This window comes from Seriola dumerili, unplaced genomic scaffold (genome assembly GCF_002260705.1).
Source record: "Seriola dumerili isolate Sdu_G_001 unplaced genomic scaffold, Sdu_1.0 BDQW01002174.1, whole genome shotgun sequence".
Lineage (NCBI taxonomy): Eukaryota > Metazoa > Chordata > Actinopteri > Carangiformes > Carangidae > Seriola > Seriola dumerili.
The window spans coordinates 285,842-304,046 of record NW_019176429.1 but is presented as its reverse complement, the minus strand read 5'-3'; the positions used below and the strand labels follow the sequence as shown (position 1 = coordinate 304,046).

At 39.1% G+C, this 18,205-nt stretch overlaps 1 protein-coding gene across 1 annotated transcript; it reads right to left on the bottom strand.

The window, feature by feature from the left end:
* Nucleotides 1–6,002: 6,002 nt before the first annotated feature.
* chchd1 (coiled-coil-helix-coiled-coil-helix domain containing 1) lies at nt 6,003–12,861 on the bottom strand. The gene is made up of 3 exons (XM_022769048.1): nt 12,555–12,861; nt 9,357–9,475; nt 6,003–7,082 (listed from the first exon to the last, which is right to left on the bottom strand). Exons 1-3 carry the CDS (start codon nt 12,691–12,693, stop codon nt 6,972–6,974), a joined length of 369 nt encoding a protein of 122 aa, XP_022624769.1. The 5' UTR covers nt 12,694–12,861; the 3' UTR covers nt 6,003–6,971.
* Between the last annotated feature and the right edge of the window lie 5,344 nt (nt 12,862–18,205).

The window sequence follows — 18,205 nt, the reverse complement described above, 5'->3', positions numbered from 1 at the left end:
TAAATAACAGCGTTAGTCTAAACATAATTGAATGCTGCCATGTGGCAGAGTACAGACAAGCCCTGAGGTCCTTGAAGACCGCATGAAGAGCAGCAGAGGAAAAGTTCAAGTTATGACTCTGAAAAAAGCAGCGTAAAAACAGTAACACACACTGAGCATGTTCCCCCTGTACAACCACAACAACAACTCTCAACTTGACTTTGACTTTAATACCAATGACTCACGACTTCTGAATTGGACAGAGATTAATCCTCCTCAAACTCAACGTTTCAAACATGTAAAAAAGAAAAGCACAGCCAATGAGCTCCTCATCAATCTGACAAGAGATGTACAGTCCAGTTTATTAGGTGCTGTTCAGTTACAAGTCTAACACCCTGCCTCACCGTTTGAAATTTCAAGTAGTTAATGGGATTCTTCAAATGCATGGCCCCAGAGGGAGAAACATAGCAATACTGCTGCTTGCATCCACATTTGAAAGATCATTGCAGTTATCTGCTGCACTAAAAGAGAACAGCTGTTGAAGAATGGACTTTTCAAGCCTCATGTTATTTTATTTGGCTGATACTATATCAATTATTTGATTAGCCTTTTGTTGCTGGATGGCTTTTAAATGTGTATATGTATTATGTTCCATTAGATTCCTTTGTTTAACACAAAGAAAGAGATGGTGGATGCATAAATTAAATAAGTGGAAGTAATGTCAGCTAGTTTATTATTGTTACCGCTGACATTTTAAGTTATCCATTAACCATCGACTTAAGCATTTTGAATTGTGACAGATGAAAAATTGTTGACCTGGCTTCTGGATCCTGTGTTTAAATTGTGTTTTTTTCCAACTAATAAATCCTCCTTCAGTGAGGTTATAATGTTCACTTCACTGGGATCATTTTGGAGGATGAGGTCTGTGGTAGGTCTACTGTTTAATTATTAATTCATAAAAATAAAAATAAAGTCCTGTCACTATCACACTGCCCAAAGGCTGAAGGTCAAATGGAGATAAGCAGAGCACGGCCATGATTTCTCTCCAGATAATAACTCCTGATTGGCTGCGCTTCAATGGGTCACTTCTGAGAGACTGATTGTTTTCTCTGGTAATCTCTCACAAACACAGATGATCATAAAGCTCCATCTCAATTGTATTATCAGAACCTTTCAGCGCCTCTCGGGGCTTAGCCCTCAGATGCTTTCTTGACTCAGGAGATGAACGTCAAAGATAGCAACATTTTCACAGATCCGGCTGAAACAGCTGAGAATTTTCTGTGACTAAATCCCAACAAGGCCTCTACAGGGGCCCAACAAAACACAGAACACCCCCAGGCCCTGAGATGGTTTTCAAAGGCTGCTAGTGATTAGCTTCATGTCTTGTTTACTGAAACGTTTTGGAGGGTAAATCAAATAAGCTGCTACTGAACAACATACTGTACAATAAAAAATACTGAGTAGATTTAGATCTGGGTGTAGTATTATTATGTATCAGTGTCTATCTTGTGCAGCTCTGCAGGTCAGTACTTGGAGTAAATGTCTGCAGCCTGACATGTTTACAACAGAACCGACAATAGGCCAGTGGTGTTGTATTCTTAGGGTTTGTATCTGTATTTGTCCTGTACCAGTAGTGGGGTCACATTACACATGTGCAGTTGCCCAGTTTAGACCTATGTCCTCTCTTATGTAAGGATGGATATAAGAGAGTAATTTGCTGATTTAGTATTGTACTAACATAAAGTTGTTAGACTTATGACAGAGTGGTCATATCCTGACTTTTAGTTCCTATGAGTCAAGCTGCAAAACACTAGATCCTACATTCCCCATAATGCAACTCAATAGCATGTCATTAGATCTTCCCTGCCTCCTAAATACCAACACCTCCAGTTTGTAATGCAGACATTTATAAACCTGTAGCCTTCAAACCCAAGAGGAGATTACAGAAGTGAAAGTTAAGAGTTGATGGTTCTCCTCTAGAGCCTCATAAGACTGTTTTTATTGGCTGAATCATTCTCCCCATGACTGATGAATCCACTTGTGAAATTGATGCAGTGGTGGAAATGGACACAGAATCAACAGATAGTGTCTGTATGATAAATCAGTCCAGTTCTGTTAAACACGCAGTCTGTAACTTCTGCCTCTAGCGCTCTCTCAATCAAATCAATAACGAAAGATGGTGTTGGGTGACGTCATGAAATAGTGTGGGATCATGAGAGTTGTTGTCTTCACTGCTATTTCAGTAAGCTCCTCCTGGTTTGGATTCCTTCAGTCAGTGGTTCAGGAAATCAAACAGACCTGGTGATTCTAACCGTCAAAAACACTGAATGAAGCAGTTTGACATTTAAAGTCAGTGTTTGAGCGACGCTGTACGGAGGACCGAGACTCAGGGAAGAGCTGGTGCTAAGATTGATGCTAACCTTTGTTTGTATTGTTTCTCTGATAACTTATGAAGCAGACGTTCAGCAGGTTTTTACCAGCAGCTGAATTCTCCACAGAGGTGTCCTCCTCTCCACAACAAACACACCAGGGGATTAAAACCAGTAGAAACACCCAGAAAGCAGTTTGACTTTAAAACTCAAAGATTCACTGACGCTCTTCAGTGACACAGGACAGGACGTCTCCAGCAGCTGGGAGCTGAGCTGTCTAACATTTCCTCAGCTTGTTTCTCTGATAACTTCAGATCCAGACGTCCGACGACTAAAATCCTTCATCTGGTTCAAATATAGAGCTGAAAACCACCAAGGTGTCAAAAGTCATTCATTCATTTCTTCAATATCAATAATTCTAGATCGACCCATTCCCTCCATTTTTTCCACGGTGTCTGAGATTTAAACTGTAAACTGCTCTTGTGGTGTGGTGTGTGTATGCTCGGGAGCACCAGTACTAAGGATCTGAAAATAAAAATTCTATCCTGATATTTTGTTGTCAGTGGTGCTAGAGTGAACATGAACTTACAGTTTTGTGAGATGAACATCAGTCTAATCATCTTCTTTTAATAACTCAGCTTTACATAGACAACAAGGAGAAATTAAAACCTGTTCAATGTGGTACGAAGGAGTGAATAAACTGAAGACATAAGCGTGAGTGAGTGATTTGCTGCGGGCTGTGATGGAGTTTCCTCTGTGGTCTAGACATTTGGGAGGAAGTGATAAGCAGGGCGGGGAAATGGTTCTCTGTAATGACGGGCAGATAAACGGGGACACAGCAAAAGCTTCACATTCTGACAATGGTGGGTGCAAACATAGCACAAAATCCTTCCTGCGCTTCAGACAAAACATGAAGCCAAATCCACACTTACATCATTAGCACAACGTCAATATTTCTGCCAGAAACAAACTGAGTGCAAGAAAACACAGTGTGGAACCAAGAACCGTGGGAAAGAATTAAAATGGGAGGTAGGTCAATAAAAAAGCATGAAACATCAAAAGAACAATCCAACTTTAAACAGGCTTCTTGTCTTCTCCAGTAAGCTGATGGCAGTGATATGAATTTTATGTTTGCCATCTGTATCTACTAAATCTAGTTAAGCCTGTTTAGCACAAAGACTGGAAGCAGGGGGGATGATAGCCAAGCTCTTATAAAAAGTACAAAAAAAAATCCACCTGAGTCAGTGTGTGTGTTACTCTAGCGTTGAAATATGTTTTTTGTGAATGAAAAGACCCCTGATCATATATGGTCATGTGACCAAAAGATTTCAGGTCATTTCAACAGGGAAGTAGCTTTACTTTCCTCATGCCAGTGTAGGTCTGTTACTTCTATGTAAATTACTTCTAAGTAAATGTCCTGTATTCAAAATCATATTTGAGTCAAAGTGTAAGGTTAGCAGGTGAATGCACTTCAACTAGGAATTCATGATAGTCCACTTTCTAGTGTGATATGATATGATATAATATGATATGATATGTTATGACATGACATGATATAACAAGATATGACAGGATCCATGAGGCATGACCACAGTCTAAGCTAACTGGCTAATTGTCCTTATACTTCCATTTAGTTAATGAAAATAAAGCATAAAAAGAAAGAATATCCCAAGCATCTCCTCTTCAGGTGAGCAGCGCACGCACCCGGCTGTCCACATGATGTAAAAGAGAATGTGATTCATCAGACCAGGCCACCTTCTTCCATTTGTCCATGGTCCAGTTCTGATGTCAGCGGTGGATCGGGGTCAGCATGGGCACTCTGACTGGTCTGCGGCCATGCAGCCCCATGCACAGCAAGCTGCGATGCACTGTGTGTTTTAACACCTTTCTATCAGAACCAGCATGGAGCTTTTTCAGCAGTGTGTGCTACAGTAGCTCTTCTGTGGGATCGGACAACACGGGCTATCCTTCTCTCCTCATGCACTTCAATGAGCCTTGGGCGCCCATGACCCTGTCGCCGGTTCACCAGTTGTCCTTCCTTAGACTACTTTTGGTAGGTACTAACCACCGGCAGTTTTGGAGATGCCCTGTCAAAGTCGCTCAGATCCATATGCCGCCCATTTTGCCGCGTCCAATACATCTGCTTCCAGGACTAAATGTTCACTTGCTGCCTAACACCTCCCACCCACTGTGCCATTGTAACGAGATCATCATTGTCACTCACTTCACCTGCAGTGGTCATAATGTTGTGGTTGATCGGTGTATGTGTGACAGGATTTAAACCAGTTTAGTGCTGTAACCTTAAAACCAACCCACCATTTGAGATGACTCAAAATGACGCCATGATCCACAGTGTTGAAGGCAGCACAAGATGACATTTCCCCAGAGTCAAGAGAGAGTCATTTATCACCTTGTCATGTGCTGTGAACCCAGGTTGAAATGGATCAAGAATCTCATTGGTATTCAGGATACCATTGGCTGATACTAATTAAAACATTTAGCATGGAGATTATTGTTTTTGAGCAAAGGCTTAATTGTTAACAATGTGGGGTCAGTGCCAGAGGCTAAGCAACAGTTAACAACTACGCCTGTTATATTGCTACGCCTAATTATATCAACAGTATCCTTTATCATAAGGGAGTGAACAACATCATGAGAGAGGGTGTGCATGTGCTTCAAAAGAACAACAAAAGCAACTGCACTGGCTTCCTGTTAAACACTGTATTGATTTCAAGATTCTCGTTTTCAAGTCACTTCACAACCTGCATCTCTGTATCTCTCTGATCTACTTCACACCTGCCTGTACTCTTAGATCTTCCTCTTCCATTAATCTCACTGTTCCTCCTGCCTGTCTGACCACCATGGGCTTTAGAGCCTTCAGCCATGTTGCCCCTCACCTCTGGAACTCACTTCCACAAGACACCTGTAATATAATCCCACCTTAAAACACGCCCCTTCAAACTTCCCTATTCTGTTTGACTCCAGGCTACCATTCCATGCAATCACATTTATTTTAGGCAATAATATTAATATCGTTGGATTAGTCTGTTGCTGTATATTTCTCTTACTGTGTTTAAGGTGTGTTTGAGTGCCATGAAAGGTGCCTATAAATGATATGTATTATATTATATTCATTATATTATATTGGGATATTTATATATCCTACTTTCCTGTAATTATAAAAATTAAATATATTTCTCATATTCATGCCTGGAAGAATCTTGATACGATTTTAGACACCCCAAAACTGGACTGTAACGTCTGTCTGCCTGCCTCATGACATCAGTGGCTCCCTCCTCAAGTCTCTGGTAAATGTCAGTAGCAGTAGCTAACTATCTAGCTTGTTTAATACACTTTACTTTCTTACCTTCAAAGTTTCTGAATTAGAGTGTGTCAAGTGTCTACAGATGGATGTCAATGTTAGTTACAGTTTAGCTAACTAATGTTAGCTAGCTGATAGCGCCCTTCTGTTTCCAATGTTGGCTTGTCATTTCATTAGCAATATAAAATCTCATATATTATCTAACTTCAGTAAACACTGTTGTGTAATTGAACAATATTAAAGTACATGTGTGCCTGCACTGGACTGGGTTCCCTTAAACCCTGGAGAAGTAGTTCTGCCTGCCAAGATATTTATCGAACCATATATTCAAACAGAACTGTCCGATTTTATTTCAAAATGGTCACAGTACATGCAAAGACATACTGTGCATCAGTCAAACTTTGGAATAACGTTGAACTTCAGTTAAACTTCAAAAAGAAAAAAATTATTTTCCAGGAACTTTATGAAGCTGTCAGTTGCTCTTATCTTGTACATCAATGGCACACTCCAAAATCTGCATTTTCTTAAAAGTCATACAAATTTTTTATTTTTAGTTTATTAAATTTTGTAATTTCAGAGTGTGAACACACCACAGACTCTGTAAAGTCTGGAACTGGGACACAATCAGAGGAAGAAAGAAAATGAGAAACTGATGAATGATTTGATCAAAAACTGTTTAAATCCATTCAGGAAGTTCCACATCAACCACACCGAGCTTCGCTTATTGGTGATCCGTGTGACCCTGTCTGTCTGATAGGCTGATGTTAACCACCATCTCAGCTTCCACAGGAGTGATGAGTCATTTCGGCGTTCAGTGATAATGGTGAGTTCCCGGCCAGGAGCCATGAAACCCAAGACGAATAATTCCATCACATCCACTAATAACATCTCTGCTCTGAATGAGACCACTCTGCTAAATTGGGTTGAGACAAGATGGCGTCATTTTCATCAGAGTCAATTCAGGACAAGAGGAGAAAGTCACATTATGTTTCAAACCATAAAACACAATATGTTGTGAAAACAAAGGCTGTAACAGAAAACTGGTCTGCAAATAACCTTAGGAAACCTGAAGTTTCATACTGAAGCAGCAGTAGTGTGTGTGTGTGTGTGTGTGTGTGTGTTGAAATCTGCCTTCTCAGTGTTCTGCTCCTGGCTTAATTTATTTAATAAATGTATATGGTACCGCGTTGTTCATTCATACAGCAGCTGACAACACCTTAAAGTGAGGAAACCCAGTTCCATGACTCAGTCCAACAGCCACATTGAGTCCATACAACACATGCATTCGAACAGTTGGCTTCCTAGACCTCGGTGCGTATGTTGGGGTATCTCTTCAGCAGGGTTGTGGCTTGTTTTGGGTGCAGACGTCCTCCCTTCATGCTGGTCAGATTAGATTTATTCTTCATCGCAGCCTGTTGAAGAAGAAGAGGAGTTGTTACCAGAGCTTTTCAATGAGTGGACGTGTTTATTAAAGTACAAGCAGCCAACTTTTGCACATCTGAAGCACAGAGTAGCAGCGAGCTTCACCACTCAGACACTCAAACATAACTGATGAGGGGAGAGGCAGACATTCTTGATATGTCCAGCCTTGTCAGTGTTGAGGATATACTAACTCACAAATAGTTTCACAGCTGTTTCCATGGTAACAATCAGTGATACCTGCTGACCAGTTGGACGAAATGAAAAAAAACCAAAACAAACAAACAACCAGTAAAACATGGTGTAATGAGAAGGTAAAAGAGCTCAGTAACCTGTAGGAAACCTGCAGTGGTGACGACACAGTCATTTGTTTGGATTTGACCAAGGAAACGATCCTGAGTCTGATGAGTCAGCAGAGGTACTGAGACCTGACACATTAAGAATCCACAGCAGCTCTGCTCTGCTGCACTGTGCTGAAGACTGCAAGGTTTTTTGTATTGTTGCACTCCACTGATATTGAACAGTAAAATGGGATTTATTGCGAGGTGTTGTACAAGGTTCTTCTTGATTTTGAAGGGTTTTCTTACTTCTGGTTACTTTTTTGATTGAATCGTATTGAAGAATTAGACTGCACTGGATTTGCTAATGTTGTAGCATCTTTCCAGACTTAACAGTTCTTGATTAATTGGTCTTGACTAAAACTAGACTAAAGGTTTTAGTCGAGTAAACACTGACTAAAAGTGAAATAAGGGTGAAGCTGACTGAATATGATTTAAACTAACATGGACTTGTTATCTCAGAACTAAGACTAAATCTAACAATAGAGGACAAATAACACTAGACACCACTTAATTAATCTTAATTTAAATGAACACTATTTAAATCCTGGATGCATATCATGCCACAGCAGCATTTGACAATACAACAATCTACAGTATGTACTTCTGTTAAAAGCTTCTTTTCTAATATTAAAATCATTAGTCATGTGCAATGAAATAAAAACATACTGATCACATAAAATAAAACGTCAAATCAATACAATAATATTTAAAGGTGTGCGTCAGTGGAGGTTATCAGCAAAATGCCTTTTTCCAGTCTGAGCTGAAACTGTTTTAGGGCCCAGTTTCTCCTGCAGCTTTATTAACGTAGGACATGAAATGATCGAATGAATTTCAGTATAAAAAAGTTAACATCAGTAGGATCTTCATGTTTACAGTCTCTTATGATCTATTTAATTGTCTTATTTTCAATGACTGGTTTTTCAATACAGCGATCCTCTGGTTCTGGATTATCAGCACTGACTGTCGTGCTGATAAAAACACCCACACACTGATTAATAACTGATTAATCATTAATAACTCAAAGCGTTTTTCACCTTCAATTTTTCTCAGAGGTTGTGTTTTTTGTTTTCCTGGTTGGTCATTAATGGTGACTAACTTTCTAAAGCTGAAGACTAAACTGAGATAGATTCAACAAGAGGTCTGAAAGGATTCTGATTAATAAGCAGATTGGATCATTTCAAAAGCTTGAAAGGAATGAACAGATTCTGTGCTGTGCAGAAATAACTGTGCTCCTTTGAGTTTTGTCTTTGCTCCAGTTTGTTTTCATTTAGAGGCGCTGGTGCCTCTAACAATAAATAAATCAATAAATAAATAAGTCCTGAAATATGAAAATTAGCTGCTTTTCCTGCTTGAGGAAAAGCAGTGGATTGTTGGTGGGACAAAACGAGCAGTTTTATGACGTCACCTTGGGCTTGAGGAGATTATGATGAGCATTATCAACCATTTTCTGATGTTACAGACAATTAACAATTAACTGAAAAAATAATGAACAGATGATTATAAAATGATAATAGGTTTCAGCCCTCGATATGTTACTGTATGTGGAGATGGAAACGCAGAGGAGGGAAGATTGTGCAGCACACAGTTATGAGTGAGAGAGGAAGAGGAGATTTTGTTGTGCCTCCTCCCAGGAAACAGCTGGACTCTGTTGTATGTTAACTGGCCTAATGACATTCTATACAGTCTGCTGCACAGTCAGCTCCACTCCAACAGTGTACTCACAGTCAACAGCAGAGATCCGATCTGATTATTTCAATTTGCGAATGTTTGCCATTTTCTCATATACTGTGTGCAGATGTATGAAAAAATTGTGATACAAAAATGATTTAATGTACTAATAATGTTTTACTTCCTGTGAACATGTTATTTCCCAGTATGCATTAGAAAAGGTTTTTACAGGTCATCTCAGGGCTGATGTGAACGCACCTGAGCCTCCTCCACACAGCTGTAGAAGGCCTTCGTCTCCGTAGAGCACACACCGTCCACAAAGTTGTTCTGCTTCCAGCAGGCCATCAGGACGGACATCTCTGTGACACAGGTGGCCTCTGCGGAGAGAAAAGCTTCACTTTAATCTTTAATCCACTTTGAGAACTTCCATAATTAACAGTGTGTTAACGAGCTGCAGGAGGTGAACGATTTAAACAGATGACTGCTGGTTTGAGACTGCAGGTGTGATACAACAGATTTATAGGTAATAAACTAAAAGTCCACAAAGCAGCCCTTTCTAAGCCATGTATTTAATTAAGTGTCACTAATTACTCATGTGTAGTTAATTAACATTCAATCTGCTGTTATCTGGCCAAAGATGGGTTTGTCAAGGAGACATACCACTCTCAGTAGGTTAATACACCACAAACACAGGCCTGCAGTTTCATTTATAGAACATAATCAATGTTTAAATGACAATAAGGGTCAGACAAGTTCATCTTCTGTTCAGCTTTACATGTTATTATAAGAAAACTAAATCCATGAGATGCTGACTCACACCTCTAGCCCAAATAAAACTCCAGTCACTGTCTGCCCCCCTCCTGTTGGAGGACCACTGGCTCTAGACAGCTCCAGTCAGAGGAAATGAAAAGTTGCTGTAGTGCAGGGCAGCTGAACCCAGGAAATGGGCAAATCCTGTTTATAACTGCCCAGGTCTAACAAGCTCTCTATTGGCTGTGTACATGAAATCCACCCCAGCTCATTCCTTTGTCAGGGAGATTGTATGGCGACATTTAAAGCTGTATTCTGATGATTCTGATGGACATCTTTTTTTTAGTTCACCCAAATCACTACTGGGCCTGATCCTGTGTACCTAATATACCACTGTAGTATGGCTGTTGTGAGATTATACTGTATCATGGGTCTCAAATTTGGAGGTTGAATTTGGGATCAGTGTGGTTGGGTCTTAGGCTGATTCAGTCAGAATCTGGAAGAATTTAACCTAAAAACTCCACCTGAACCAGACAGTTACGAAAACACTTGTGGCTGAGCTGTGTTCAGAAGAACACAAGAGGAACCGTCATGTGCACATCTCCTGACTGCACGAGGAGCCGAAGGACTACACAACTCACTGATGCATTCAAGCCCAAACTGACACCTCACACTTCAGGTGGGTAGGAAAAGAGGGGGCGTTTGTTTTCAGCTGTTGCAGCCTGTACAGGAGCTCCACACTCTCTTCAGTTAAAACGCATGTTGCCTTCCATATGCTGTTCCCTGTGTATCTCACATTCACAGTGTATGTGATCTCCATAATGTGTGTCCTATGATGCTGACAGGAGTGAACTCTGAAAAAAAGAGGTAGTGATGTTGGGGTGATGGTGGGGATAGTCGAATAGTTGGGACACATACCACATGGGCTCAAATGCCCTGAGCAGCGAAGCCCCCGGTTTGACCCCAGGCCAGCCGAACCATTTGCTGCATGCCATTCCCCTTGTCCCTCTGCCCTTTTCCTGTCTATCTCAACTGTTACCATCTAATAAAGGCAAAAAAGGGCCAAATAACTTGCTTTGAGCTTTTCCTGTTTCCCTGTCTGTCTTCATGTACTATTTCCTATTACCTAATGTGTTCATTCAGATCCAGGGCACCATGCACTGCACCTCTGACCTTCTTTAAAATTTGTTTGTAGGGACATCCCAGGATCTGATATCAGAGCCAATCAATGTACTCTAATCAACTTAACAACCCTTACTTCCTGTTCCTCTGTCCACACCAGAGGGAATACACTAGCCATAAAGTGATATTTCATATTTGCTATCTATCACAATGTCACAAATGTATGGGAAGATGTAATGTAAGATGAACAAACTGATGATCAATGCAATGAGCTGTGTTAGGGTTTCACCAAGTTACATTTTAATTTTTAATACCAAAGTATGAAGGATATCAATAAACCAGTCAGGATGATCAAGTATTATTTACCCAGTGTGAAACAAGTGTAAATTCATTGACATTTATTTAGATGGGTGAACCAATTAAAAATATAAGTAATTAATTTAAGGTCAAATGTCTGGAAAAACAGGACTGGAGATTTTGCAGACAGGTTTTACAACAATCACAAAACATTGTGTAACTAAAGTTATAAAGTTATATTATTGAGGAAATATTCAAGTCTAAAATGGTAAATTAAATATAACACTTGTTCTGAGGAAATGAAAGCTCTTTAACTTCCTGCAGACCCCCACTGTTAATTACATCAGAAAGGTAAACATGTTGGACCAGCATGGCTTCAGGGAAATACTGGACTCACAGGACCTTTGAGTCGACAGGTGTTCATTCACTATAACAGAAACATTCTTATGGGAGCCAGTTTCACAAAGACAGACTGTGGCTTAGATAGAACAAACAGTCAGACTTCAGATAAACTGAGTCTCAATTCCTCTGTCGCACAAAGCAGTTTAGTTGTTGACTATCTTAAACTGGTCGGTGGTACAATGAATTCTGGGTAAATTAAGACTTCTTTTTTTTTTTTTTTTTTTTTTTTTTTTTACAATAAAATAATGGCCGACCGAGAAACCGCATCCAACCACTGAGCTCTATTTACCCCGGCAGAAAATGTTGTCTTTAAAGGAATCAACAGTTACAAGGACGTTTTATTTTGGAAAGTCAGTACTGAGTGAAACACTAACACTCCTTCCCTTCGCACTGCTCTTTCCATAACAATGTTATCAAACCACTAATTATGAAACATTGTTTCCTGTTTTTTGTTGCTGTTTGGTGCTAGTGGTCAGCGCCGGTGTCAGTGATTGTTACCATGGTAACATTGGTCTTAGGTTTAAGTTAGTCTGGGGTTACGGTGTCTCTTTTTGGCCTTTATTTTTGTTAAACAGTCATACTTGCAGTCTTACTTACTTGATTACTTACTTAGACTAATGTATGAGCAGAATGAAGACTGGACCAACACTACAGACCAGTCAAAAACATCTTTGTGAAACAGGCCCCTGTTAAACTATGATAAACTGATAAACCACATCTATCTATGCATCGTGATACAACTGTATCTCACACAGTGTGTTTGTCTGACCGACTTATATAAACATATTCGTTCGTGGTGCATCTTTGTCTCTCTGCGGTCAACAGTGTGAATGAGAACAACAACAGGCTCTGAGGACACTGGCCTCTCCCTCTCTGTATTCCTACCTCCTTTCTTGAGTTTGCGGTTGGCTACTGCATCTCTCAGAGCCAGCGTCCTGTTGGGTTTCAGCACAGGTCTTCCGTCCTGTCTACTGAGAAGCCTGCTGACCTTCTCCTGGAACAAGATGCCTCCCTGCGCCGCCATGTTGCCTCCTGAACTGTCACCTGCTCCTCACGACCTGTGGCTGAGCGTGGAGGGAAGCTGAAGGAGGGAACAGCTGAGACTGTGAGCGAATAGAAAAGATGAAGAAGAAACCGACAGTCTTCACCTCAATGCCGCACTCCTTCACCGAGTTCATCTGGGCAGCGCCATGTTTCACCGTAAAAAGCAAGTCACTGTCGTAAAACCAACGTGCAGCCTGCTTCCTTCAGCCACTGCCGCATTCAGGTGCTGTCGTAATTCTCAACTCCAGTTAAGAGCAGCACCTGTAAAAGGAGAGAGGAATATGAGCAAAAAGATGGAAATCATTTAATATTGGAACATGCTACATCAAGACATCTTACCTGAGATTCCAAATTTCAATGCAGAACTTCATATGAAAAGGCATTATTTTAATCTGATTTAAACTTGTTTTATCCTAGTTTCAGTTTGGTAAAGCACAGATATGTCCCAGCTTTACTTTCACAGTGCTTATGTATCATCAACTTTAAATTCAACCCAAGACAAAATTCTTGTTTTCCATAATCCATAATTCCTCCTTTTGAATGAATTTAAATAATAAATAAATCATCACAGGTAATGAATTTGAAATGGATGACAGAAAAAAATAATAATGGAGGTTTTTTGATCTATGATTTTTTGATAATCTCTATTTGTGTTGATGTGAAGAAAAAGATACATATAATATCTGCAATATACAATATAGAATGATGTCTTTTAATTCAGGTATTGATGCAGTGTTGTCCTACAAAATCCCATTTTGTCATAATGAAAAATTAACATTGATCATTACAGTGCACAGCCCCATACAGAAATGTAATATATAACATATATGTCCCTATATCAAGAGTTATGTTGCCATATATGTCATTTATTAGGTGATATATTATTATCACATATATCCATTCTCTGGATATATGAAGATATAAATTTATAACATATATGATTGTTTGTAATTTGTATGTTGTACATGTATTAAAGATATTTATATGATTCATTTTTATATGGTACAACATGTTGTTAATGATATATAGCCTATGTCATTTATATATGCAAGTTCATTAAAACAACATACATATAAAAATTCTATATGCTTATATATACTGTTGTTCATAAAGTTGGAATAAAATATTTTTTACCTCTTTCCATGAAATGATTGTGACAATGTGATTTATTTCATTTCACCTGGGTAATTTGGACACATAATGTAATCATTGCACCTGGTCAGAAGTGATTACTGATGCATTTAAATAGGAACAAACAGAGGATTGTGTCTGAAAACAAAATTATTCCAACTTTATGTGCAACAGTGTATGTTTTTCTTTTTAATTTCTCATCATTTTAAACATGGCTATCTTCCCATCCTGGAAAAGTGGTCTCAGACTTTTGGACCCTCCTGTTCATAATATCAACATATATACTGACTGACAGGCTTTGGGATGAATACATATTTACATAACATACAGTATGTCTACAATATTAGTATATGTACATAAACATACATACATTTCTTGAACATCATACAACATAAGGACATAAATGCATTTCATCGTCCTTATTTTTGCAAATGTCACTTTTTTTACACAGGCCGAGATCTCACTGCAACAGACATTTATCAATTTGACATGACGCACACATCTTCATCTTCATCATTTAAAAAGGAGAGACTGTCTTAGCAATATATTTCATATCACTCCATGGTGTTAGAGTGCGTTATCATTGACAGCGATTGTGAAAAGATTGTGCACAGTTTCCTGTGGAAAGAGTCCTCTGCTCTATGTTCTTCTGGCACTTGGCCTATGGCTACATGACATTCAAGGAGAATGCAGGGCAAGTCATAACATCAGCCTGTGTCTGAGGGCATGTTCAACGTGGCTGCAGCGTCAGCATGTATTAGAGTTGGTGCCATGTCAAATGAGTTCAGGTTCGACTTTATAACATCTGAAGAAACAACACACCCACACTCTGACATCGTGGCGCTCACATTTCTGATGTTTCCAGTTCAGACAGATATGTATGGGCTAAAGTAACAAAACTGCTCTGTTACACTATGTACTGTAGATCACTGGCTTACAACTGTGACCGATTCAAACCATTCATAGAGATGAGTTATAATTAAATAATAAATAGACCAACTATCAAATATGGTAATGACACTTACTTTTACCTCTGTAAGAATACAGTGGAAGTCCCTGTTTCACCTGTGTTTTCACACACTGTTATCAAACAGTTTTTCATTTCCACATCCAGCAGTTACAGAGCAACAGGATCATTCATGTGGAGCAGTGTTTGTGTCGACCAGATGAATCTAAGTCTAATATTTCCTCTCTTTTAGCTCTGTGTTTGGTCTCCACCAGCTCCTCTTTAGCTGCTAAATGCTCCCCTCTGTTCACCAGCAGCTCTCTGACTGTTTGTCTGCTGTTTGCTGCTAAGCTGGTGGTGGACTGTGGCTTTTTTTTTACAGCCTGTTCTCTGAAAACAAAACTTATGCTATGAGAGTGGTGAGAGTGAACCCAAACAGTAAAATTGTGTCCACACAGATAAACTATGAGCCTCCATTAAGCTGTGTAAAGCCAAGGTGAGCTGCAGATTCATAATTCTCTTTAAACATTGATTATTGTCACTTTAATTGAATAATCAATGATAATAATAATTCATTCATTTGATTTGCTTTAGATGTCCTCTGAGAAAATCCTTTTTTCATCCAAAGCACAGTTTATTCTCTTGTGTTCACCTTCTGTCTTCGAGATTCCAGAGGTGGCACATTCCTGCCGCTGTTCTCTGTGTCTCTGCACGTTCTTCACCTGGAGGAAATCTGCTCTACACAGCTGTCTCTGCACTGCGAGAAATATGGGCTTGATACTGTGCCAGGATCAGTTTATCCACATTGATTTGACACTTCTGCCTTAGATTCACATCCAGGCACCAGTACAGCTGCCACAAATCAAGATCATTTCCTTTTCTTACCTTAATAATAATAACTTTATTTATATAGCACAGACACAAGGGAAATAGCTTTACAGAGACATATAAGCAATATGTTTATTTTTAAGGTTGACTATTTACATATTTATGTTTATTCAATTATTATTTACATATTTACACATTTAAATATTTACACGTGCATCTTTGAAATCAGTTACAGTAACCTGACTCAATCTCTCTAGTTTTCCTTGTATTTACCTCAGTCTAGGTCCTTCTAGCTTCTGATTGGTTAAATTAATGACATGTGACTTTCAAGACAGGAAGTGTTGTCGTATTGAAGTGGATGAAGTGTGACTGATCGCCTCCAGCAGCCAATGGGCCCTGAGTGCAAAAGCTCAGTCTCTCCTGGTTTCAGCCTGGACCTCAGAGTTATAGACCTCTGCTGGAGGATCTCAGGCTGCATTCAGGCTCTTAAGGGGATTAGAATATTGGAGATATAATTAGGCGCCAATCCTAGACACACTTTAAAAGTAATGAATTTTAAAAGAAATTCTAAGACGTAACTAACCAGTGGGTTAGGTATGCTAAAATTTGCTTTATATGGATTCTTTTATTGAATGTGGTGAGCACTCCTGCTGCAGCATTCTGGATCAGCTCAACAGGAATAAATGAGGCAGTCTCCAAGTTCTTTGTGAATAAAAAACATAACATTGTGTGAAATATTGTGAAGAAGCTGTACTGTCAAAAAGAGTTTTCAAGCAGGGTTGTCAAAAACAGGTTGCCACTAACAACGGTTAGTTGTTAAACTGATGTTATAAAACCAGTGGCTTGTGCAACATTGAGAGCAACCTGCCACTTCCCACATAATCTGATGTGGCAAAAACAATATTTAAATATATTCCATAGTCCTTGGTTGTCAAAAAGAGGTTTAATGCAGGAGGACAGAGAACCAAGGGGAGAAGTGAGGGGAGATGGGGTCATTGGAAGAGTCTGGACCTATGATATCAGCTTCTGATTTTTCTGAGTTTAACTAAGGAAGGTTTTGAGGAAACAAATTTTTAACACATGCTGTGTTGTTGTGTGGAGTCAGATCCGGGGCTTCATCCGCATAAAAATGGAATTTGATACGGTGCTTCTGATTTTGCCCTAGAGGTAACAAATAAATGGAGAATAATAAAAGGCCAAGGACGGAGCCTTGCTGCAGCAAGATCTAAAGGCAACAAAACAGATGTTTGGCCACAGTTGGCTGCTGAAAGAATATCATTAAGTACTGTAAGAAGTGCTGCCTCAGTGCTATGGCCTGCCCTGACTGAGATTTATCAAAGAGCCTGTTGACATTCATATAATCAATGAACGGCTCAACATCTACTTTTCTTGACATTGGCCAAGAGGGGGAGTTTAGATATTGGATATTGGAAAGAGATGACATCTTAAGAAGTGATTTAACTAAAGTTGAGTTAAAATATTCAGGCACTTGACCAGATGAGAGTCAGGAACTGATGATGGCTAGGATAAATGGAGAGAATGAATCAAATATTTATTTGAAGAAGTGAGATTTAAAAAACACTCTCAAACACGCTCAATTAAAAGTCAGGGAGGGTTTGGTGTGTGGCTAACAATATTGAAGAGTTGTCTGGAGCTCAGTGAAGATCAGAGAAATACTATTGTGTCAGTTGATGTATATCTCCATACCATATTTACATACATATATAGCTGTACTGTCAAGTACACACGTTTATATCTCCAAACACATAAACACATACACATACATACAGACCTGCACCTACATACATGCATACATACATTCATACATATCCATATCCATATCCATATTCATATCCATATCCATATCCATATCCATACACATATACAAAAAGGAAAAGAAAAAGTATTTAAAGAATAAAAGGCTTTAAAATTTTATTTTAGAAACAGACCTGCTGCTAGTTTTATGTTACAGCTTCATGTGTACTACTTGAACATGATCCGTCTGATGTTTCATTGACATTTGTGTCAAATATAATTAGTCAACTTCCTTTGCTTAATTTGAAGAAGGACCATCTTTTTTCCAGCTTCTTTTAGTTATTGTTGATTTTGTAAGTTACCATTTCCATATTATATATATCTTTTACTGTTTCTAGCCACGTGTTTACCCTGGGAGGTTCCATTTTTTGCAGCCCTTTGTTTCTTGTGTAAGAGCTGCGATTCTCATGATCCAAAACACATATCATTTTTTCTTTTGCAGGCTTGGTGTGTTCCTAAAAGAATATTTTGTTTTTCTATATGCCCTGAACGTCTGTTCTATTGTCTGTAAAATATGCATTTTATTGTTAAGGCAAAGCTGCGAGGATGTTTTACTCCTGTTAAGCCTCAAAGGAGCAACGTTCACTTTCGGAGTTAACAGAAGCAGAACAGAATAGTTGAGGTGTTCATTGAAGAGCTAAAATGGAGGTGAGAAGAAATGTACTCACTGATGATACATTAAAAATAAATGTAAACAAAGTGTGAGTGACTTGTGCTTTGCAGGTATTCGTATAGTGGAAAATGAGGTATTAAATGAAATAGGTTTATGGTC

What these genes read in the sequence shown, in the direction of transcription:
- chchd1 (XM_022769048.1), bottom strand. Translation starts at nt 12,693, where the DNA reads ATGGCGGCGCAGGGAGGCATCTTGTTCCAGGAGAAGGTCAGCAGGCTT. An exon ending in CCGCAAACTCAAGAAAGGAG is followed by an intron (nt 9,476 to 12,554) that starts GTAGGAATACAG and finishes TTCTCTCCGCAG; the next exon opens with AGGCCACCTGTGTCACAGAG. An exon ending in GCTGTGTGGAGGAGGCTCAG is followed by an intron (nt 7,083 to 9,356) that starts GTGCGTTCACAT and finishes CTTCTTCAACAG; the next exon opens with GCTGCGATGAAGAATAAATC.